The 23,082-nt window shown below is 48.4% G+C and overlaps 1 protein-coding gene across 2 annotated transcripts in view; it reads left to right on the top strand.

Moving 5' to 3' along the window:
• The first annotated feature begins 276 nt into the window (after positions 1 to 276).
• The window catches only part of USP43 (ubiquitin specific peptidase 43), a 91,624-nt gene continuing 68,818 nt past the window's right edge, over positions 277 to 23,082 (top strand). Inside the window, exons 1-2 of one of the 2 annotated variants that reach the window (XM_081848647.1) lie at positions 277 to 1,232; positions 19,246 to 19,386. In XM_081848647.1, coding sequence (XP_081704773.1) covers positions 624 to 1,232; positions 19,246 to 19,386 — 750 coding nt within the window. In that variant the 5' untranslated portion in view covers positions 277 to 623. The remainder of the gene's footprint in view (positions 1,233 to 19,245; positions 19,387 to 23,082) is intronic. The other variant, XM_081848648.1, reaches the window with a different exon arrangement.

The following is a 23,082-nucleotide window of genomic DNA, read 5'->3' as shown; positions in this document are numbered from 1 at the left end:
TGGAGCACCTGAGCAAAGGAGGAAGAGGGACGAGCCAGGCTGCAGGTAGTGCCGCCGCCACTACCCTCGCTGGCAACACCTGCCTGCCTGCCGCCCTCCCTTCCCCACCCAGCCTGCCTGGTCCAGGCGATCCTGCTCCGTGCGCCTGGCGGGCTCCAGCGGACGCCACTTCTTAGCGGCAGCAGAAGCAGCAGCAGTAACGCCTCGCCTGCGAGAACCGCCGCCTCCCCGCTGTTGAACCAGGCGGGCGGGCGGGCGGGCGAGCTCCCAGCAGAGGGAGGCGCTTGGCGCCGCACCTCCAAACTCAGCGCGCGCGATCCACCCCCTCCGCCGAGTTTACTTCCCCTGTTCCCCAGGCTCTGCCGATCCGCGGGCGGCGACCCGAGGAGGCGGGGAAAGCGCCGTGCCTTGGGCGGAGGGGCGCAGCAAGATGCCCGCCTGCCCCCGGCCATGAGCCCGGCCCGCTCGCCTTCCCCGCCTCTCTGCCCTGCCCAGCCGGCAAGCGCGGAGGGAGGGCGGAGAGGCTCGGAGCGCGCAGGTAGCCGACGACAACAACGGGGAGAAGAAGGCAGCAAGCGCCGGCAGGCGGCGGCGGAGCGGGTGGCCGTACCCTCCTGGCGCCGATGGGCGCGCAAGAGGCGGGCGAGAAGCCCGGGCCGGGCGCGCCCGGCTCCCCGGACGGGGTGGCCGGCGGAGAGCGCCCCCACGCTGGGGCCGGGCGGCGACGCCGAGGAGCCGTGCGCGCCCTGAGCAGGCTGGCGCGGCGCCTCTTGCAAACTTTGCGCGGCGCCCGGCAGCAGCAGCAGCAGGCGCGGCGGCGAGAAGGCGCCGAGCCCGAGGACGACGAGGGCGGCTTCAAGCGCCCGCCCGGGCCCGAGCGCGAGAGAGGCCAAGCCAGCGGCGGCGGGAGCGGCGGCAGCGCCCGGTTGTCGTGGGGCGCGCAGAGTCCCCTGCCGGCGGCCGTTCCCGGGGACCCCCGGCCGCTTACGCCGGGCGCGCAGGGGCTGAAGAACCACGGCAACACGTGCTTCCTGAACGCCGTGGTGCAGTGCCTGAGCCACACCGAGCTGCTGGCCGCCTTCCTCCTGCTGGCGCTGCCCGACCAGCAAGGGCCACCCGGACCTGGAGCCGGAGCCGGAGCCGCCTCCGGGGAAGTCACCCAGCACTTGGCGGCGCTCGTACGCGCGCTCTGGACCCTCGAGTATACGCCGCAGCTCTCCGCGGACTTCAAGGTAGGGGGCGCACTTTTGCGCGGGATCTGCCCCTTTCTCCGGGGGCCACCACGGGAAAGAGGCTCCGCGTCTAACGCCGGAGTCCTTCTCAGCCGCCTGTAGGCAGTCTTCGACGCTGCCTATTTCCACCCCCCCCCCCCCATCCCCAGTGTGACCGGCTGCTCCGGATCTGGCTCCGGCGAGCGCCGTTGAGCGGTCTGACCTCAACTCTGCCAGGCGCTGCGGGGACGCTGGACTGCTCACAGGTGGACTGCTAACCGTCACGCAGCTTCTGCACTTCGAGTTGTGCTCCTTGGTGACAAACGGCTCCACTGGGCAGAGTTAGAAGGATTCCTTCACTCTCTCTCTCACACACACTCTTCTCTCTTTCTTTTTTCTCCAGCCACCTGTTTAGTCACACCGCACGCTTTAAAGCAAGCTACTGTGCTGCAGGCGGATTTGGCAATGGGGCCAGGTTGACTGCCTAGGCAGGTGGAGGAGTTGGAGGGCATTGCTCACAGATGGGCACGTGGTGCCACATCAGGGAGGCTAACCAGGATTTTTAAAAAGAAAAGTGGGAGAATAAAATGCTCTTATGTGTTTTTTGTGAGGAACTTCCAGATTGTTTGTGATTTCACCCTGCTCCAAGTTCATACTTCCAGCAGCCCAAGCTCTTCCTGTTCTATGTAAACATAGTGTTTGCAGGTGTTGTGACAACTTGTTCAGGTCCTTGCCCATAGCCAGAGGTGGGAAAAATGCTACTTTTTATCTTGAGGATTTTTAATTTAATAAATAAATAAATTTCTGGGAGGGTAGTAAGAGAAACATTTGTGTGTCTGATAGAGCCTTTCATAAAGAATCTCACTCCTGCTTGGCTCCACCAGACACACAAATGCTTCCATTATCACCCTCCCAGAACCTCCCCCCCCCTTAAAAAAAAAAACCTCATTCCCTTTCTCTTTTTTCTGGGCAAAGGCACTGGAGGTAGGGATGTGCTGGAGATGGTTTTGCTTGCAAACGTTGCACACCTGGGAAGCTCTCCTGAAGTCTGTGGTGCTGCTGAACATTTGTACGGTGCTCAGCATTTGTGAGCTTTGAAGTTGGAAATGAAATATCATTACTGAGCAATTGCTGTGGGACTGCCTCCCTTCCTCCTCCTCTTCTGGAAACCCCATTTTTCTATTGTGAGGGTCATGAAGCTGAATGGGTCACCCTAACTGGATGTCTCTGCTGCTGGAAGTTCAGAACTGTTCTGGTGACCATTCTGGGTTTCCCACCCCAACCAGTTCTTGTGATCCCCCAGCTAGGTTCACAGCACTTTGGGAACAGTCAGGCATGATACTCTGCACTCTGTGTCAGCACTGCCTGCTTGCCTTTAGGTGGGTTCACACTCTGAGGGGTGAGGAGCAATTAAACTGGGGAAGCAGACTTGATTCTAGAACTGCTTAGAAACACCAGCTGGAAGGGAAGAGATTGTCAAGTCCACAATTTCCTTGCCTGGCACAGGGCATGGTTGTCTGTATATCAGCCGCAAACTGACTGGCAAGAAATAATAACGATGATAACAGCAATACTATATTGTTATTTATATGCCACCCATCTGTCTGAGTTGCCCCAGCCACTCTGGGTGGCTTCCAACAAATTAAAATATCAAACACAGTAGAACATCAAACATTAAAAACTTCCCTATTCCAGGCTGCCCTCAGATGTCTTCTAAACGTCAGATAGTTATTTATTTCCTTGACATCTGATGGAAAGGCATTCCACAGGGTGGGCATGGCAATGAGGGAACCGCCAGAAGGTCCTTGGAGCTGGATCTCGGTGTCTGGAATGGGGGTGGAGATGCTCCTTCAGGTATATAGGGGTGAAGCATTTATTTTTGGGTGGGTGGGAGTCCCAGGTGTTGCTTGCAAGTGGACTTCCACCCATCTCCTAATCAAGCGATGCATAGACTATTCAGCCACTTCATTAGGGGGCTGAGCATGGTCCAGTGTGCAGAGCCAGTGATTTGCCCTGGTGGCTTGCTTAAGTGCCCGTAGTTTACTGAAGAAAAGACAGATGAGTGTGCACTGTGGAGGGTTTGAGTAGCAATGGTGAAAGATAGGCCTCTCTTCCATGGGTGGAAGGGAGAGGAATTGCCATTGGAATTTTTTGTTTTGTTTTGAGAATTCCTTCCCTAGAATAGTGGACCTAGGGAGCTAGGATCAGGAGGTTCTGTGTGGTTGAGGGATTCTGATTTATTTTTGTTGTTTTGAAGCTACTATCTGGTCACTTTTGTTGACAGATTGTATTTCTTCAGAGGTGAGCCTTTTCTCCTTCTCTGATGCTCACATTTGGCTGCTGGCTGTCAGAGGCTTCTTTGAAGCAAATGCCTGAGCTGTAGCTTTGGCAAATCTTGTGTTACTAATTCAGCTCCTTGACAGTCCTGCTGATACTAGAGTGGAGTGTGTGTGTTTCTTTCCCTGTTGATGCAGCAAGCCACTGTCAAAGGTGAAATCATTTCAGCGTCATCTGGTTGTTATTATTTTTATACCATGCACAGGGTCTGTATGCTAAGAAGGAACCCCAGGTGGATACTGAATTATAGGCAAGGCGTCTGAATCTTTCAGCACTTTGCATTTTGTGGCGGTTTCTGGAAACATAGATTTCAAATTCTATTTGGAGAAAATTCTCAGAGTGGAATGTGAAACAAAAATGTCTCAACACCAAACCTTAAAATGGGGCATGCGGTGGTATAAGGAAGGGGCTAGATTCAGCCCCTGATTCAGCCCCTGAAGATGATGACACAGTCTCACCAGACTTACGGTATTTCCAAATTAATCATACTCAAGTTCATTTAAAATTCCTGTTTTATGTTGGATGCAAAACAGCTTTGGGTAAGGAGAATGGTGGTGGAAAGACGATGTGCTGGGCAATGTTGGGTGGTGGGTTTGAGCCCCACATCGGGCAAAATATTCCTGGATTGCAGGGCTTTAGACTAGCTGACCCTCATGGTCCTTTCCAATTCTACAATTCTGTGGTTCCGTGGTAAGAAGCTGGGGCAGCCACGTCCTCACTCAATGGTGGCAGCATCAAGATAGTTGCTTACTTACATCTTGAATTGCCACCATATATCTAACACCACAAAAAAACCCAAAAACAAAAAACAGAAAGGCACACTTTTGTGGTGCCTCAAATGCAACTTGGTGGCGCCTCAAATGCATCACTTTGGTGTCTCTTCACACACATGTATCAATGGGCCTTCTCAGTGTTGACTCCACACTAACGGAATGCTCTCCCCAGGGAGGCACCCCAGTTCCATCATCACATATCTTTGTGTGCCAGGCCAAAACATTAATTTTCTACCAGGCCTTTGGCTTTTAATTATCTGTGGCCTCCTTCAAGTGGGTGTGTGTGTGTGTTTAACTCTTCCTTTTAAAAATATAAATGAGTTTTGGATTTTACTCTGTCTCAGTTTTATGCTATTAACTTTTCTAGTTGTAAGTTGCTTTGAGTTACTTTTTGCAAAAAAGTGTCTAGTAAGTTTAAATAATAAAGATACTAAATGTTTAGTAATCAAACAGTGTTACTAGACAGAGTGTGCAGGTCTACAGTTGGCAGATGCTCTGCATACTTTCAAAAGGAGAACTTCTCAAGTTCCTCCTTATGTCATCAACATCTGTACAAAGCATAGTAGTGGAAATGCAAATTTCTAAAACTAGTTGATTCTCCATATTGTTTTCACTGCACTCTTGTTACAAGTTGGTAGCATCATGCCACTCAGGCTGCAGAAGGAAATTTGAATTCTCTGTGGAAAGCCATGAGCTTCCTGTTTGTAACTACAGTCAATCATCATGATACCATTGAAATATCAGGTATTTCTTGTGCACACATACCTGACACTCTAATAGTCTCTGGTGAGGCAGGTATCATGTTGCCTCAGATTCTCAGTATAGCACTTTAGGGCAGGTATGTTCAATTTTTGGCCTTGCAAAAGCAGTTGGACTATATTTAGTTCACATCCTCCCTGACCATTAGCCATTCTGCCCAGGGCAAAAGTTTGAGTCCAACATCACCTGGATGGCCACAGGTTCTCCACCTTTGCTTTTAACATAAACTTTACAAATGGGCCATAGGTTGTGGAATTGGCGATGCTTTTGAATGGTTGTAGAGAGTGGCTTGGGATGTGGAACTTGAAACATGGCATGATCGTTCATATCTCACCTCTGCCATGACTTTCCCAGGGGCTCTGAGTGCAGCATCTGCGATATGGTGATGACTTACCTGAGATTATCAAGGACAAAGGTGTCAATATCTCCTGTTGATGACAACAGGTGGTGGGAATGATGATTGGTTTGCACTGTTTAACAGACATGGGTTTTTTGTGATGAAGGCTCCCATGCTCTGCAATATTATTATGGTTGTACACTACCCTAGTCTCCATCTGTACATGATTCCAGGTGCTTACCTAGGGTTGGTGTTTCCTTTTGAAATGAGGCAGTGGAGACTGTGGTGTCTTTCTGATATATGGCTTTTTTTACACACATATATACAACCTGAGCCTGTGACGGAGGGGTTCCCAGCATTAGCACCTTCAGAGGGCCTTGCTCCCCCTGAAGCTGTGGCCTTGGATTCAAACAGATATCAAACATTGCTCTGTCTCTCTCAGTTCCTAGTTTGATTGCTTCTAACCCTCATCATGCCAGCTCTCTGCTCTCAACTCTGGCTTTGTCCTTCTAACTACCTGCGGGCTGAGGGAGGGGCCCCACCTATTTGCCATCTCACACAGAGCCCTTTTCCTTTGTTCCCCTTAATGGCCCATCACCCAGGCTATCGCCTTTTCAGGAAGCTAGCCTGGCTGATCTTTTAACACTTGCTGGATCCAGGGGTTAGTAGGGTCTTGGGCATACAGCCTATTCCCCCCCCTCCAAATCATAACATTATTATCCTTTTACTTGGGGAGGGAGTGACTTCCATTGAACACAGTAGGGCTTTCTTTTGTTTAAGCCTCCATAGGCTCCGTTTACAATTGCTGATACACACACACATATTTGTGACTGGATCGTCACAGATCTAGCTAACATTGCAGAAATAAATAAGAACTTCCACATTGCCCAGTGTCACCTCACATGCAGGTTTTCCTTGGCATCAGCCCACACATTCATCTGCCAGCCTTTGAGAATTGGGTAATCAAAATGATGTATATATGTTCGTAAGCCAATTCTACTCCCTGCTGGCTGTCAGTCTGGGAACCCACCAGCTTCTCATATATGCTAGGCAGACGTGGTCTCTTACTTGAATGAGAGCTGGGAACCAAGCCGTGCAGAGGGAGGATTTCCCCTGAGGGGCCTGGTATAAAATGGGAACATAAAACTTAGGACCTTCAGACAACACTTTACATTTCTGAAATGTACCAGCCAGACATACTTTATGTGGTATTTTTTAGCTGAGGGTTTGAGTTTGGGGGATTAAAATCGGATCTCCATCTCCAAAAGCTGAAAGAAGAATGCCCTTGTTCAACCTCAGTCCATGTATGACAGTTGTAGCTGATGGTGGGTGGGAAGGCACTTTAGCGCGTACACACCCTCTGTTTATTTATTGTGAGGCTGAGTAGTGATGTGTTTGTGACGGGCTCTGTTTCTAGGAAACAGCAAGGCAAAGGACTCCGGGAAGGAGACTGTGCAGGGAAAAGACGGCGAGCGTAGAGAGTCCTGTTGAGAAAATTCCTCTTGTGCCTGTGCCATCACAGGCAATTTTCGCATTCCTGCAGAACAGAATCTGCCCTTTTCCAGTTCCACTTGAGTCTGCCTAGCACACTTCTGGTTTACAAAAGGACTTGGGAGTGTATGGGCCTCATTGAGTCTCTCTCACAAATCCCCCTGTTGTCTGGTCACTTGGGAACCGATTGCTACAAGGAGCCTCTTTAGTAACCTTACCCTGGGAACACCCGAGAATATCTTTTTTCATTCAGCTCCGTTCCTGATGATCAGGTGGAGAGGAGGGAGGCTTCGGGCTGCTGGCAGACAGGCAGGGGACCTCTGGCTGCTTGTAACAGCCTTTTTAAACACCCAAGCGCAGATGCTGAGTTTGAAGCCCTCTTCAGTATCCAGGGCTCTCATTCTGCAGCAGCATTTTTAACCTCAGGGCATTTCAAGAGTGAGAGCGGAATCTTTATCCATCACCTCTGCTGCTCTTGAGCCGCCCTAGATCATCCCTGGGCCACTTTGCTCTTTCCAAATAAGTTTGCCTCAGCTATGCTTAGTCCCCATGATACAGTGGATGTGGGTGGGGTGCAGCTCCAGGACTTACAGTGGTACCTTGTTACAGATAGGTAGCCATGTTGGTCTGCCATAGTCAAAACAAAATAAAAAAATTCCTTCCAGTAGCACCTTAAAGACCAACTAAGTTAGTTCTTGGTATTAGCTTTCGTGTGCATGCACACTTCTTCAGATACCACTGTAACCAAGTGGTTACAGACTTCAGGTTACAGACTCTGCTAACCCATAAATAGTACCTTGGGTTAAGAACTTTGCTTCAGGATGAGAACAGAAATTTCACAGCGGCAGCAGGAGGCCCCATTAGCTAAAGTGGTGCTTCAGGTTAAGAACAGTTTCAGGTTAAGAACGGACCTCCAGAACAAATTAAGTTCTTAACCCGAGGTACCACTGTACTTTCTTTTCTATGAAATCATCAGCCAGAGATCCTCCGGGCTACCTGGGTGCAGAACATCCCAATTTATCCTCATAATAGCAACAGCCCTATGAGGTAGTGACTGAGGTCCAACTACGGTCACACACTGAATTTCATGGCCGATCAGAGTTATGAAGCCAGGTGGACTCCTCAGCCCAAATACTAACCTGGTGGGAGGGGACCTTTTTTGGCCCAGAAGGCCACATCTTTCTCTGTCCTAACCCCTGTGGGTGAACATTGACAGATGGGCAGTGCCTTCAACCTTGCTTTCTGCAGGGATCACCTGAGTGATCGGGTTCTCCATGAGGAACTCAGCTGCACAGCTGACCCAGCTGCGTCTCTTCCTAGCCCATACCTGAGGTCACATATGATATCAGGTGGTGGGACAGGTGGGCCTGGTTTGTGGTTCACCCTTTGCGAACTGATCATTCTATGACTATCAGCTGATCCTAACAAGACTGAGCAATACGGTGTGTACTATCACTCTTTGGGTGTATACAGTAAATTAGCACAGCTATCTTCATTCTTGGACTCTCCTGGAGAACAAGGCTATAGACTCTCCTTAGGGGTGCAGCTGTGGAGGCCATCACAACAAACTCCTGCCATTCAAAATTTACAACTACACCACTGCTTAGACTGAGAAGCCCACCTTCCAATTGTGCATTCCACTGTGCTGTATGAGTAAAAAAGGTAAAAGACCCCTGACAGTTAAGTCCAGTTGTGAATGACTGTGGGGTTGTGACACTTCTCGCTTTACTGGCCGAGGGAACCGGCGTTTGTCTGCAGGCAGTTTTTCTGGGTCATATGGCCAGCATGACTAAGCTGCTTCTGGTGCAACGGAACACCAAAACCAGAGCAGTGCATGGAAACGCCGTTTACCTTCCCGCCGGAGCAGTACCTATTTATCTACTTGCACTTTGATGTGCTTTCGAACTGCTAGGTTGGCAGGAGCAGGGACCAAGCGATGGGAGCTCACCCCATTGCAGGGATTTGAACCGCCAACCTTCTGATCGGCAAGCCCTAGGTTCAGTGGTTTAGACCTCAGCGCCACCCGCATCCCCTGTATGAGTACCAGAAGGTTAATCCAGTCCTGTTTCTTTTTTTAAAAAAGGTTTGAAGAGCAACAAGGGTAAACACATCCTATGTATACGCTGCAGTTTCAGGAGTGTTTTGAAAAAAATAGCACAGCTTCCTGGCTGTGCAGCCTCCTGTTGAGAACACAATACCCCTGGAGGGCAAAAAAAATCCCTCCATCATTGCCAGAGTGCAGGTTCTGGAATAACCCTTGAAAGGGCTAAGTATCACTTTCTGCCCCACTGCTTCTTTGTGGAAATATGTCCTTTCGAAGATCTGCTTTTCTTTAGAAAACCCAGCTACCAGGGCAATATATTTATATCCCACCTTTCTAGTTTATTTAATAAATGCATGTCCAGCTTTTCCAAGTTATCCGTGGCAGCATTCATGGGTAATGAAACCCATAGAACCCATAGGCAGTACTAGACCACCTCCCGTAACAAGGTCGCCATGATGCAAGAATGGCAAGCTAGCAATAAAATTCCATCAGGGAAGACATGGGGTTTACCTGGCTCCTTAAAGAAAACAGGGCAGGTGCCAGGCACACTGTTTTGGAGAAGGTATCCTACCAACAAGGTGCCACAACTTAAAAGTCCCTGTCTCCAGCATCTTCCCACCTAAGCTCCATTGGTGGAGATACCTGGAGTAGTATTTCTGATGATGATTACAATGGATGGGCCAGTTTCAGTGGGATAAGGTAGTCGGGTAACATGTGGTTTGCACCTCAGACAGTAGAGTTATTGGGGCCAGAAGGATCCAAGACCTGATTCTCACAGACCTCCATTGGAAAATGGAGACAAAGGAGCAATACTTTTCTTGGGTTTCTGAAATGCTGTTTCCACATTTGACTAATAATTTGCCTATGGGTGTTAGGAACCTCTGTTCTCATTCTCGGGTATTGTGAGGTGAGGGACGTGCAAATAAGGGTTGTGTAGATGATCTTCTCTCCTCCAGCTCCAAACTGTGTGGAGCCATTCCCCTTCTTCCAGTGGCTTCTGTGAATAGTTGGTGAATCCTGTTTGGCATACTTTGTCCTGTGCTGAAAATGGTACATGTTGTCCTAGCAATTCAGCTGGGACAATCAGACAGGGCTAGAGGACTGGCTGGCTCTTCCTTGCTCAGCCCAGATGCCTGTCAGTTTGGTCTGCTCTGAGATGGTTTGGCTCATGTTTATTTATTGCCCATGTTTCTGCTGAGCCCATACCAGTAATATCATACTTTTCATCGCAATGCTGCCACTACCACACCACTGACCTTCCTTTTCATTCTTCGGCACATACTTGATCAGCAAAAAATGAGGTGTGTGGGGAATTAAACAAAGCCCACAGCAGGCATTCAGATCCCAGACTTCAAGAGATGAAAGCAACTCATTTCGGAAATCGGTTAACCAGGAGTACCTGAATTTGAGGCTGTTTACTCCCACGCACGAACATGACTAAAATCCACATTCCCTCACTTAAGTCACTGGGATATAAGAGCAGCTGAAAGGAATGGTTCATATACAGCGACAAAGAGAAGCTTATGCCTTAATAAAATGGTTAGCCTTTAAGGGGCCACAAAACTCTTCTAGTTTTTATGCTGCAGTAGACTAACACAATTATCTTTCTGGGAACCACTAATGTGAGTTGCCACTCACCATTTGTTCTGCAGTTATATATTCATGAGTTGGAGATGCAATGTATAGTGTTCTGCATAATTTTGGTATTCTTGTGACACAAGAGTGGGCAGTTTGGGTGTGTTATTGTCTCCAGAATGCTGGCCTCCAGCTGCAGGCCCAGGACCCACTTCTGCAGGGATAAGGAGTCAAGCCTTCTAGGCCTCTCTTATATGGCCCTTGGGACTCTTCCCAGGTCACATCCCACCACCAGGAGTGCCCCACACCACTCCCAGGCAGTGGCGTAGCGTGGGTTGTCAGCACCTGGGGCAAGGCAAGTAATTTGCGCCCCCTAACCCATGGATTTGCGCCCCCTAACCCATGGATTTGCGCCCCCTAACCCTAACCCCCAGATGTTGCGCCCGGTGTGGCCGGGCCCCCCTGCACCCCCCACGCTACGCCACTGCTCCCAGGTCCAACCAGTACACCATTGCATCTGCCAACATCCCTTCTTCCGGGTGTCCAGAAAATAATTGATAGAAAGTCTTTAGGTTGGAAGCTTTTGAGTGTGTGTGTGTGTAAGTAGTGCCTACTTTAGAGCAGTACTTTTGCCAGAATTCAACAATTAAGGTTGCATAAATTTTATCTGGAGAAACAGTTTTACTCTTCCCCCCTTTCCAGCTCAGACTGAAATACTTCAGCAGCTCACCGTTTGGCCATGCCCACATTGAATTAGCAGTCAGTTTTCATCAGCCACATCTCCATACTGCCCCTTCAGAGATCGGGAAAACCGGTGACCAATCTTGATGCAGGGGAATTTAACCCCCATCATTCTATCTGAAAGTGGGAGGGAGACAAAATGGTGATGGAATAACCAGACGTGCTTAATTTGACTTCTACATTTCTTGCCTTTCTTAATGTGGGGGTGGGGGAAACTGCCCTAGGTTAATATCTGCATCTCAGGCAGGGGCAGTGCTTTTTTCCCTGGGGGTATGCATACCGCTAAACATTTTGTGAATCTAAGTTTGGCCTCATTGAGGGGCAATATTTCAATATGAGTAGGAAAATGAAAGTACCCCTAAACATTTTTTTTAAAAAAGCACTGGGTAGGGGCACAGGTATAGGAAGAGTTCAAAAAGTTGGCAAGCCTAAGTTTTTTAAAAAGCCCAGACACTTCATCACCAGAAATTTCTCATAAAGTTCCCCTGCCTCCTGTTTTCCCAAATTAAATGTTAATTTGCACAGACACAGTAGCCTCTGCGTGTAGCATGAAGCAGAGTAACTGACCTGCCTTTTTGTGGGTTGTGCAGCGCAGCAATTTCTGGTGATTGCTGCCCACTCCTTCATGATGTATAGGCTCGCCAAGGGAGGCTGCTGAGAACAATGTTTTGTTATAGTAATATTTCCCTTGCAAGTCTGGGTTTAATTTCTGTTTAATAGGATGGTTATTATGCAGCCACAAGGCTTCAGCGATGAGCTACCTGCTGAGGTTTCACTACATGTTACAGATAAGTATCTGGAGGGCAGATCTGTTAACACTCAGTTGGTTATATAGTTCCGTTAATAATCAAGGGCTTGTTAGCGTTTAATTGCTCTTCACTACCCAAAGAGCACGGGAAAGAGCCTTGCTTGAGGAGGAAGCAGGTATGAACTGCTTCCACAGCCTGCCCTCTAGGCTTTTGGACTGTGTGTGGCAAGATGGCTGCTGATGGATCTGGTCTCCTAGAGCAGAGACCAGTCGCCTGTGGTCCTCCAGCATTTGTTGGACTCCCAACTTCCACCAGCCACAGCCAGCATGGCCAGTGGTCTAGAATGGTTGGAGATGGAGTCCAGCAACACCTGGAGAAACGAAAGGTAGAGGATGCTGGCGATGTCTCACATCTGACTTCACCTGTTAGAGGGACCCTCAGGCATTCTAGTCTCACTGGGTAACGTGTTACATCAGCAGAAGCTCTGGGCTTCTTCTGGCACAACTGGGCTCCCCTCTTCTCCTCCCCCTGCACACCCAAAAACTGGCTCAGAGGGGTGTTTTGGGAGAACACCCAGAACACTTGGGGGCAGTCTAGGAAGCTGCAATGCTTGACGTTCAGCAGAGTACAACAAGGACTCCTTGAAGGGAACTTTCCAATTTTACCTCAGGCACGACTTTTGTTCCAGCAAGTGAGTCCTGTCACATAATATCACTGCAGGGGTACAGGGTGCAAGACATTATACTGCCTGAGGTGGGAAAATCAAATGGCGTTCTCTCCCCCTTCTCCCGTCCCCAAATCTCACTGTCCATAATAAACATACACACAATAAACATAGACACCTTCGCCACAGGAGCTGTGCACACAATAAACATAGACACCTTTGCCACAGGAGCTGTGCAGAGGTCAAGCCAGGATCTGGATATGAAAGGGGTAAGCTGTTGATAATGCACCCAGACCAGGAAGGCTACGTCCTAGCTGAAATATGAAGCCGTCTATAGCTCTGCCAATGACCAGCCTGGGAGAGTGGTGCCAGTCCACAGCCTGAGATTACAAAGATGCTCCAAACTGCAGTTTTGATGGCTGTCCTCATGGGCAGCCATGCACATCACTGGTGGCTCCTGATAATGTCAAGTGTAGGCTGAACATCAAATGCCGATTGAATCCCTTTCCTTTGGAGTTGGCATGTGCCACGATAATTTTACACTTCTTAGCCCTTCAGCTGAGAAGGGCTGCACCTTCTCCCCACCCTCACAATGCTCTTCAGAAGCTTTCACCTCCCTGCTGTTCCAGGCTAGTACCAAAATCCTATGGGGAGTGAGAGAGTCTCACCTGCCTGATTTTAGCCCAGCCCATTTCACTGAAGCTCAGGTGTGGTGTGGGCAGCCCTGTAACTAGTGCTGCTTTGTACACCTGCATTCCAGCACAGCCTGGCACAATGCCCCGCGCTTGGCACACATTCTTTCTGTGCATGCTTTTTGCTGCATATTTCCAGGCTCTTAGTATTCCCGTCTCGGCATACTGAATGTCACACTTAAACAAGCATAGCAGTATTTAGGGAGCAGCTTGCTCTTGAAATAGAGCGTGTGGGAGACGTTAGTGTGGAGAGATGGGGGAGTAAGGGGGAAAAGACCTTTTGGAGCACAGGAGATAGATCCTTAAGGCATGGAAGTGCCCTGGATTGCACAGGAAAGGGTGGTGGTGGTGGTGGTGGTGGGGAGGCAGCCTAATTCTGATCACCAGATGTTGAGAAGAAACAAGGAGTGGCCATCACATTCATACCTTGCTTGCATGTGGTGGCCAGAGGCATTTGGCTGCCTGCCAGAGAAGCGATAATGTGGGACTAGATGTACCTCTTCCTCCTTCTGATTTAGAAACAGAGTGTTTATTTACATTCTTAAAAAGGTCATCCCTTCCGCAATTATGGCATCGGGGTAGGCTTGGAGACTTAGGCTGTCACATTAGAGCATCATAATCTCTAGCAGGCTAGTGCTTTAGGTTTCCTCTGGCATTGCAATTCTGGTTTATCAGTGCCTAGCTTGGGGACAGAACTGAAGGGGAGAAACCCATGCAGCTCTTGGCCATCGTGCACAAAGAGAGCTCTGCCTTGTGTAGCGGTTGCATCTGATGGTTGCAAGTAGGGTTGATACCGCCGCCCTCCCAATAGGGCACCTGTGGCTTTAAGGGAGGGGTGGGAACTGTGGGTCCTCTATTTTTATTTTTTTGCTGGACTACAGCCAGAGCCGTCTTTCCCATAGGGCTTAGTGGTGCATCGCGCCAGGGCGCCGGCCTCTCAGGGGCGCCCCAGCAAGTGGGGGAGTGCTGGGGCTTTGGCTGGGGCTTTGGCTGGGGCTCTGGCTTCCACTTTCCCTGCATGCCCACCAGCAGTGCCCCACCAACCATAAGGCTGACGGGCATGCAGCTTCCCTCCCAAGCCTCCTCGGGAGGAGAGTGATCCCTGCAGAGGCTTAGGATGGAAGCTGTGCCCTGCCAACCATACAGCTGGCTTCCCTCCCAACCCTCCCAAGCCTCTGCAGGGATCGCTCTCCTGCAGCGGCATAGGGGAGAGTTGTGCGCCCCCCAATGGCTGGTAGTGTGCAGCTACGGCCACCCCAACACTATCTGTGGTAATTTGGGGGTGCTGGGTGGATATTCGCACCCCGGCGCCACATCTGCTAAAGACGGCCCTGACTACAGCACCCATCACTCCTGACCAGTGCTGTAGCGTGGGTTGCCAGTGCCTGGGGCCGTGCGGAGGGGTGGGTGGGAGAGAGGGAAATGGATGGAGTACACATGCCTAACAGTGCGTTGTCACCCAGGAGATCGTGGCTGCAGAGATAAGAAAAGAAGAGTCCTTCCATTGTCTGGAGAAGCCATTTCCTGGTTTGCATGGAGAAGCCGTTTCAGCGGAACACAAAAATTGAAGTACACAGCTGTACTGAGGCAGCACTGGGTATTGATAATTAGTGCCTCCTGGGCTACCACCCCTGCCCCCCATGCTACACCACTGCTAGGGTAGATAGGAGTCATAGTGCTGAAGCATCTGTTAGGCCACCACTGCTTACCAGCTTCATGAAAGACAGACCACTGCTTTTCCCAGCATAGATGGGGGGGGCAGTTCTCCTTGCGAGTTTGTGCCCATCCCACAGCTCTTAAAGGCACAGGCACCTTGCCAGAACAAAGTGTGTGAGGTGGCTTCATGGGTACCTGGGACAAGCTCCTAGTGAGTGGCTTTGGGCACAGGAATGGTGTGTCAGAGGAAGATTTTCCAGTTTTTGTTAAGCTGGGCAAGGTGATGTTCAGAGCTGCAACTGACTAGACACCTCTTCATAGCAGAGATAATTGGCTCCTTCGAAATGTCCCCTTGTCAGCAAAGCACAGCAGGAAGTGGCTGGTTTTGCTTTGTGATCTAGGAGGACTTCTTTGCCCAGGAGCTGTAGGTAGGGCATCAAGGTGTAGCCTCCCAGAGGAAAGAGCAAAGTGGCCCTGACAGGCAAAAGGGAGAAAGATCCTGAACTCTTCTTGTCTTCGACCTCCTGGGTTCCCAACAGTGTAGCTTTGGTTGTCATGGTAACTGTTGGGCAACTCAGAGACAGGCAGAGAGCCTGTGTTTGTCTCCTGTAGATCCGACATTGGGGATCAATTTAGCATCCTCTTCTATTGCTGCAGGGATAAACCGTGTCGTCCCAACTCTTTCCTTGTGAAATATAAGCAGGGGTCAAACTGCAGAGGGGCATGATTTAGGAACTGGGTAGGTCTGGGGATTATTATTATGATATTTGAAATGTGGAGTGAGCAATTCTGGTTTTGGTAAGTCAGGTGAAGATCACTTGCACAAAATGGACATGGTAATGATGTTGAGGATGATGCCACACATTGTGGGATAAGCTTTTCTAGGGCACGAGCATGGTGTAGCTGTTAAAAAGCCAGTGTGTTTTAGTGGTTGTCCTAGACTAGGAAGACCTAGGCTCAAATCCCTGCTCAGCCATGCAACTCAGCCTAACCTACCTTACAAGGTAGTTGTAAGGATAAAATGGGCAGGGGGGAAGCTGTGGATGCCACCTTGTGCTTCCTGTGGAAAAGGTGGGTGAGAAACCTAATAAATAAATTGAAAACTTTAGCTAGATTATCTGCAAGAATTGGACCTTTTTTTCAGCAGGGGAGAAATACAGTGGTACCTCAGGTTACAGACGCTTCAGGTTACAGACGCTTCAGGTTACAGACTCCGCTAACCCAGAAATAATGCTTCAGGTTAAGAACTTTGCTTCAGGATGAGAACAGAAGTCGTGCTCCGGCAGCGCAGCAGCAGCAGGAGGCCCCATTAGCTAAAGTGGTGCTTCAGGTTAAGAACAGTTTCAGGTTAATAATGGACCTCCGGAACGAATTAAGTTCTTAACACGAGGTACCACTGTAGTCTTCTTTGTAGCTTCAAGAGCAAAAAAAGAAAGAATACGGACTTGTGTCATTATGTAAAGAAACCTACTGCATTAGGTGTAGAAATAGGTTTGATGTGTATTGCATGGCTCAACACGATTCTGCCTTGGAGAAGTTCCTGCTTTGTTAAGTTAAAAAGTGAAGAGGAAATGTCAAACTGAAGAGTAGTTCAGCTGCAGAGTTTCTTTTTCGCAACTCCATTGTATTGACCAGATTTACAACTATTCAAACTTATTACACCCAGACGCTACAGTGAGTGAAATAAATATTTGGTCCCCTATCAACCAGCCAGATGTCAGGCTACCTGGTTTCTTTACTGTATGTAACAAGCTGAGATTAGAAGCACCTGCTGTAAGGGAGAGGTCTTACCTGTAATCCCAGATCGTTACAATACCTGTACAAAAGACTCCTGTCGACAGAAGCAATCAATCCAGCAGATTCCAAACTAGCCACCATGACAAAGACCAAAGAGCTGTCCAAGGATGTCAGGGAGAAGATTGTAGATCTGCATAAGGCTGGACTGTCAAGCAGCTTGGTGAGAAGGTGACAACAGTTGATGCAATAATTTGCAAATGGAAGAAACACAAAATAACTGTCAACCTCCCTCCGTCTGGGGCTCCATGCAAGATCTCATCTCATGGAGTTGTAATGATCAGGAGAGTGGTGATGAAGCAGCCCAGAACTACATGGGGGGAACTTGTCAATGATCTTAGGGCAGCTGGGACCATAGTCACTGTGAAAACAGTTGGTACCACACTACGCTGTGAAGGACTGAGATCTTGCAGAGCCCGCAAGGTCCCTTGCTCAAGATAGCACATGTATAGGCCTGTCTGCAGTTTGCCAATGCACATCTGAATGACCCAGAGGAGAACTGGGTGAAAGTGTTGTGGTCAGATGAGACCAAAATCGAGCTCTTTGGCATCAACTCAACTCGCCGTGTTTGGAGGAGGAGAATGCTGCCTACGACCCCAAGAAAACCATCCCCACTGACAAACATGGAGGGGGACATATTATGCTTTGGGGGTGTTTTTCAGCTAAGGGGACAGGACACCTTCACTGCATCAAAGGGACGATGGATGGGACCATGTAGTGTCCATCCTTGGGTGAGCACCTCCTTCCCTCAGCCAGGGCATTGAAAATGGGTCGAGGATGGGTATTCCAGCATGACAATGACCCAAAACACCCAGCCAAGGTAACAAAGGATTGGCTCAAGAAGAAGCACATTAAGGTCCTGGAGTGGCCTAGCCAGTCTCCAGACCTTAATCCCATCAAAAATCTGTGGAGGAAGCTGAAGGTTTGAGTAGCTCACATCAGCCTCGAAATCTTACTGACTTGGAGAAGATCTACAAAGAGGAGTGGGACAAAATACCTCCTGAGATGTGTGCAAACCTGGTGGCCACCTACAAGAAACGTATGATCCCTGTAATTGCCAGCAAGGGTTTTGCCACCAAGTACTAAGTCATCTTTTGCAAAGGGATCAAATGTAGTGGTACCTCAGGTTAAGTACTTAATTTATTCCGAAGGTCCGTACTTTACCTGAAACTGTTCTTAACCTGAAGCACCACTTAGGTAATGGGGCCTCCTGCTGCTGCTGCGCCACTGGAGCACGATTTCTGTTCTCATCCTGAAGCAAAGTTCTTAACCTGAAGCACTATTTCTGAGTTAGCGGAGTCCGTAACCTGAAGCGTATGCAACCTGAAGCGTATGTAACCCGAGGTACCACTGTACTAATTTCACTCATTATAATGCACATCAATCTCTGACTTTTGTCTTCTGGGTTTCTGGGGTTTTTCCTGTTGTTGTTCTGTCTCTCATAGGTACAATAAACCTACTATTAAAATTATGGACTGGTCATTTCTTTGTCAGAGGGCAAACGGGCAAATTTAGCAGGAGATCAAATACTCCCCCCCCCCACTGTACCTGTAGATCTGGTCCAACAAATGTTCTACATTTTTTTCCTCTTTTATGTCAGGAGTAGGCCTTGTGCGAGTTTTGTGGCTGCCTTTGCCTAGCTGAGGCTACCTAGATACATATAGGGCAGTAGAATGGGAAAAGTTTTGAATCCATGGGGTACCATCCCACATATTTCTCTGCCCCGCTTCTATGGCTACTTCTTCCTGTGTCCCTTCCCTTTAAAATTTCCTCCATGTCCTTGCCTACCGCTGTTGCTGACCTTGCTACAAATAACACCATGTTCTTTGAATCCTGCCATCTTGGAGCCGGTCCAGATTATACAGCAGAAGTCATGCAAATGTGCTCTGCATAATTCAGGCTGAGCTCTCGCTTAGGTGACAAGCCTACATCTGGGCTGTGCCCTTTCTCTTATTTCAGTCAAGTGAATGAGTGACTTTTCCAGGGTTACTCAGTGTGACTCTTAGGGCTTGTTCTCACTCAGGTGGTAAACCTTTGTTTGGACTGTACCACTTTGACTACAGTTGGGAGCCTCCCTTGATGGACTGCTTCACCATATCAAACAGTTCCATCCCCACAGAAAGTGGGTGTGTCTGGGAGGACACTTCTGGCTTACCTTCACTCTGATGTGCCAGGCCCCACTTGCACTCTGAAATGGTACAGTCCAGACATCTTGTTTTGATGAGGCCTTATTATTATTATTAATGTGATTCTTCTGCTCTTGGCTCTTTTTGATTACCCGCAACTTAGCCCAAGCAGAGGGAAAATGTCAGGGAGGATCATGGCATATGAATATCTTTTACCCTTCCATGGCTAGGGGCCCTTTCCTACACCATACAAAATATTAACTCTGAACTCTTTTTTTTTTTTTTTTAAACTGCAGAATGTCGTATCTAAGTATGGCGCACAGTTCCGCGGAAACTCACAGCACGATGCCCTGGAGTTCTTACTGTGGCTGCTGGATCGTATGCATGAAGACTTGTGTTCGGTGTCTCTTAATCAAAAACTCAAGGTGTCTGGAAAGGTCAGTGCCTGGCAGGGGATACCCTGAAAGCTCTCTGACTTTACACATCAGATTGTAGGAATGTGCATAGAGTAGCTTTCGCATCTTATTTCTCCTTCATTTGAGGGGCGTTCCCTCAATGTGCAAATAATTCCTAGGTGACAATGGGACCGGCTGCTAATGTCACAAAAGCACTGGTGTATTGACTGTTTTTTAAGCTTTGATTTTATTTACGTTCTACTGATTTTCACTTTTGTGAACTACCAGGAGGTTGTGTTTAATTGGGTGGAATTTAAATGCCAAACAGTTAATGATGGCTTCACTAAAACAGGGGGAAGTAGTTACATTTCCCCAATTCCTTAGAGAGATAGCGGGTGCTCACTCCCAGGTGAAAGGCTGTAAGTTTCCCAAATGCAGTCTGTTATCTTCCCCTCCTGCTCAGCTTTCAGACTTTTCCTCTCCCTTCCACACTGGGAAGTGGTTCAAGAGGCGATGGTAGACTGACAGACCGAAATTCCATTATCCCAGGAGCTATCTGTGTGCCAATGCAATTTGGTATCTGTAGATATGTGTCTGTTGGTTTCTGCGTCACAGTGCTTTACACACTTCAAGTGCTTGGGTCAAACTTATTTCCTGCATTGTGACTTACAGCACACACATTCTCTCTCGCACACTGCTATGCTGTGTCTGAGTAAGAACATGACGGATACCCATCAACACGAGCCTCTGGCAAAACACACATTTTTTCTTCCTCTACCTGACTCTTGCCTTAATTATGGGGCTGGTACAGGGAAAAGCTGACTGAGGTGGGACACGTCATCCTGACTTAAAACCGGGACAGGTTTCTGATGGACTTAAATGTAATAACCTTTCCTTTGGCTTGTTTACCTCCTTAGGGCCTACAGGAAGGAGGCTGTACCAGGTTTGATCTTTGGTTGTACAAGGTTTTACCAGATGTGGACATCTAAATCAGTGATTGAATAAAAAAGGACATAGAGTCAGTGTTTTCTTCCCCTGGTGTGAATGTGGGCCTGCAGGTGTTAGGTGGGGGTGGGGGCTTAAGGTGGAACTACCCTGGCTTTGATTATCAGTATATTACCAAGTGAGAGCTGTGGCAGTGCCAGGCTGTTCCAAAGTAGCCCCCTCTCCCTCTTTTTTGCTCCATTCCTCACTTTTCATCCTAAGGATCTAGGCTCTGGCTCTCCATCTTAGCTACTTGCTCTTATTAGTGGCATAGGGACACGGGTGGCACTGTGGTCTAAACCACTGAGCCTCTTGGGCTTGCCAATCAGAAGGTCAGTGGTTCGAATCCCTGTGACGGGGTGAGCTCCCATTGCTCTGTTCCAGCTTCTGCCAACCTAGCAGTTCGAAACTGGTACTTGCATACCAGTGGAAGTAGATAAATAGGTACCACAATTGCAGAAAGGTAAACGGTGTTTCTGTGCACTCTGGTTTCCGTCATGGTGTCCCGTTGCACCAGAAGCGGTTTAGTCATGCTGGCCACATGACCCAGAAAGCTGTCTGTGGACAAACGCCGGCTCCCTCAGCCTATAGAGAGATGAGCGCCGCACCCCATAGTCGCCTTTGACTGGACTTAAACCATCCAGGGGTCCTTTACCTTTCCCTTATTAGTGGCATGTGCAGAATCTTGAACTGCTAGGGCTGCCTTTCAGCACCTGGCATCCATTTCCTGGATACATTTTGGTTCCTTTCTGCCTGGAGATGGGTGTGTGGCTGAGAACAAAATCTCCTCCAAGATTACTAAATGTGCCACCCAGGAAAGTGATGCCAAAGTGTTAAAATTCGGGTTGCAAACTTCAGTCAATATGTTAATTGACCTGTGGCTTTCTAGATGTTCTTGGACTCCAGCTCTCAACAGCCCTGGCCAGCATGGTCCAATGGTCAGGGATGATGAGAGTCAGGGATGCTGGAGAGCCATGGCTTCCTCAGCCCTGATCTGAAGCAGCAATGGGGAGCCTGAGACCCTCCAGGTGTTTCTGGACTACGGTTCCCATCATCCCTGATTACTGACCATGCTGGCAGGGCCTGATGGAAGTTAGCATCCATCAAAATCTGCAGGGCCTCAGGTTCCCCTAGATCAGGTTTTGATCTGTATGGTTGGAAGTTATGAGCTTGTTCAAATTTCTGAGTTGGTTTTGGTTCTGCTCAAAAGCTTGCTCCCTGTTTTGTGGCATTTTTGTTGGTCCTAATAAGGATATTTGTCACTTTTGGATGTTTCTCCCTGCCAGCTATTTACACTTTTGGATACTACTTGGTTAAGACCAAGCTAGATATGACATGTGGAATGTGTGCTCAGATCTCTGGCCACCTTTTTCTTTGGTTAAAATCATGAAATGTGTGTGTGTGTGTGTGTGTGTGTGTGTGTCAATATTTCTATCTCTATCCATGGTATCTGTCTATCTATTCTATGAGTCAGCTACATAACTTGCACATCCAAACTCTCTCAATAGTTAGTGTGCTTCCCCTTAGGCTGTTTCCTTCTAATCGTCCCACAAGCGTACATATTATATACTAAGTACTGTATTCAGTGCATTTTCACTCCCTTAATTAGTGATTTTGTTAATGTATGTTCTTATGTTTGTTGCCTGTATTTTAAACTTTATTTCAAAATAAAATCCCATAAGTGGGATTCAACTAATGAGTCCCACCAGTGGAAATGCTACACAAGGACTTCTGTTTGTCCAGCAGCACTTCTTCCCCTCTTCCCCCCAATGTTCCCCGTGATTGGTTCTGGGGTGGGATGGGATAACCCCCTGGAACAGTGCACTGGGGGAGGTGAAGGAGGATTGTTCCATCTGGCAAGCTGAAATCCTTGTCCTGGAGGAATGATAGCCTTAGCACAACACTGAATTCCTCCCCATGTTGTTGTTGCTTAAATCTGTGCCAGGCTGCTGGTGATACTTTGGTAAGGGATGTGGGGCTGATGGAAGGATGATTAACCATTTGGTGCTATGCCATATCCCTAACTTAAACCTTCCCCTCACCTGCTGTTAGCCATGGAGGTGAAAAAGGCAGGTCCATCATGTACCTGACCTTGAGACCCCTCCGAAGTTAGGAACAGCTTTGGTGTCAGCATTGAAACCATGGAGGAAAGAGGGGGGAAGCATGGAGGAAAGGCTTCAGTCGTTCTCTTCTAGTGTGATGGCCCTGATCCAGTGTCCTCTGGTGGCTTTTAACCTACTTATAAAAAATATTTATTTTGTTTTATTTCCAAACCCAACAAACAGTATATGTATTTTCTGACAGAATTTTTTTCTTTTTTATTATAAAAATATATATATTAATTTCAGGTAACAAAGCATAGCCACACATTTCCTCTTTAGGTATATATGCAAAATCCATTTAAGATATTTCTAAATGATCTTCGTCCAATATACTTTGCAGCAGTGTTCTATTCTTGTCCTGTGGCAGAGCCCACAGAGCAAGGCAGATCTGTCATTTCAGCACCGAGGAGAGCTCCTAGTGATCAACTTGTTCCCACAAGTCAAAACAAAACAAATTCCTTCCAGTAGCACCTTAAAGACCAACTAAGTCAGTTCTTGGTATGAGCTTTCGTGTGCATGCACACTTCTTCAGATACACTGAAACAGAAGTTTCCAGACCCTTCTATATAGTGAGAAGGTGGGGAGGGGTATTACTCAGAAGGGTGGTGGGAATGGGTGATTGGCAGATAGCTGTGATGAGCCTGTTGACGAC

This window comes from Podarcis erhardii (genome assembly GCF_964252035.2).
Source record: "Podarcis erhardii genome assembly, chromosome: 2".
NCBI lineage: Eukaryota > Metazoa > Chordata > Lepidosauria > Squamata > Lacertidae > Podarcis > Podarcis erhardii.
The sequence above is the reverse complement of the archived record's forward strand: the minus strand, read 5'-3'. Positions and strand labels throughout refer to the sequence as shown.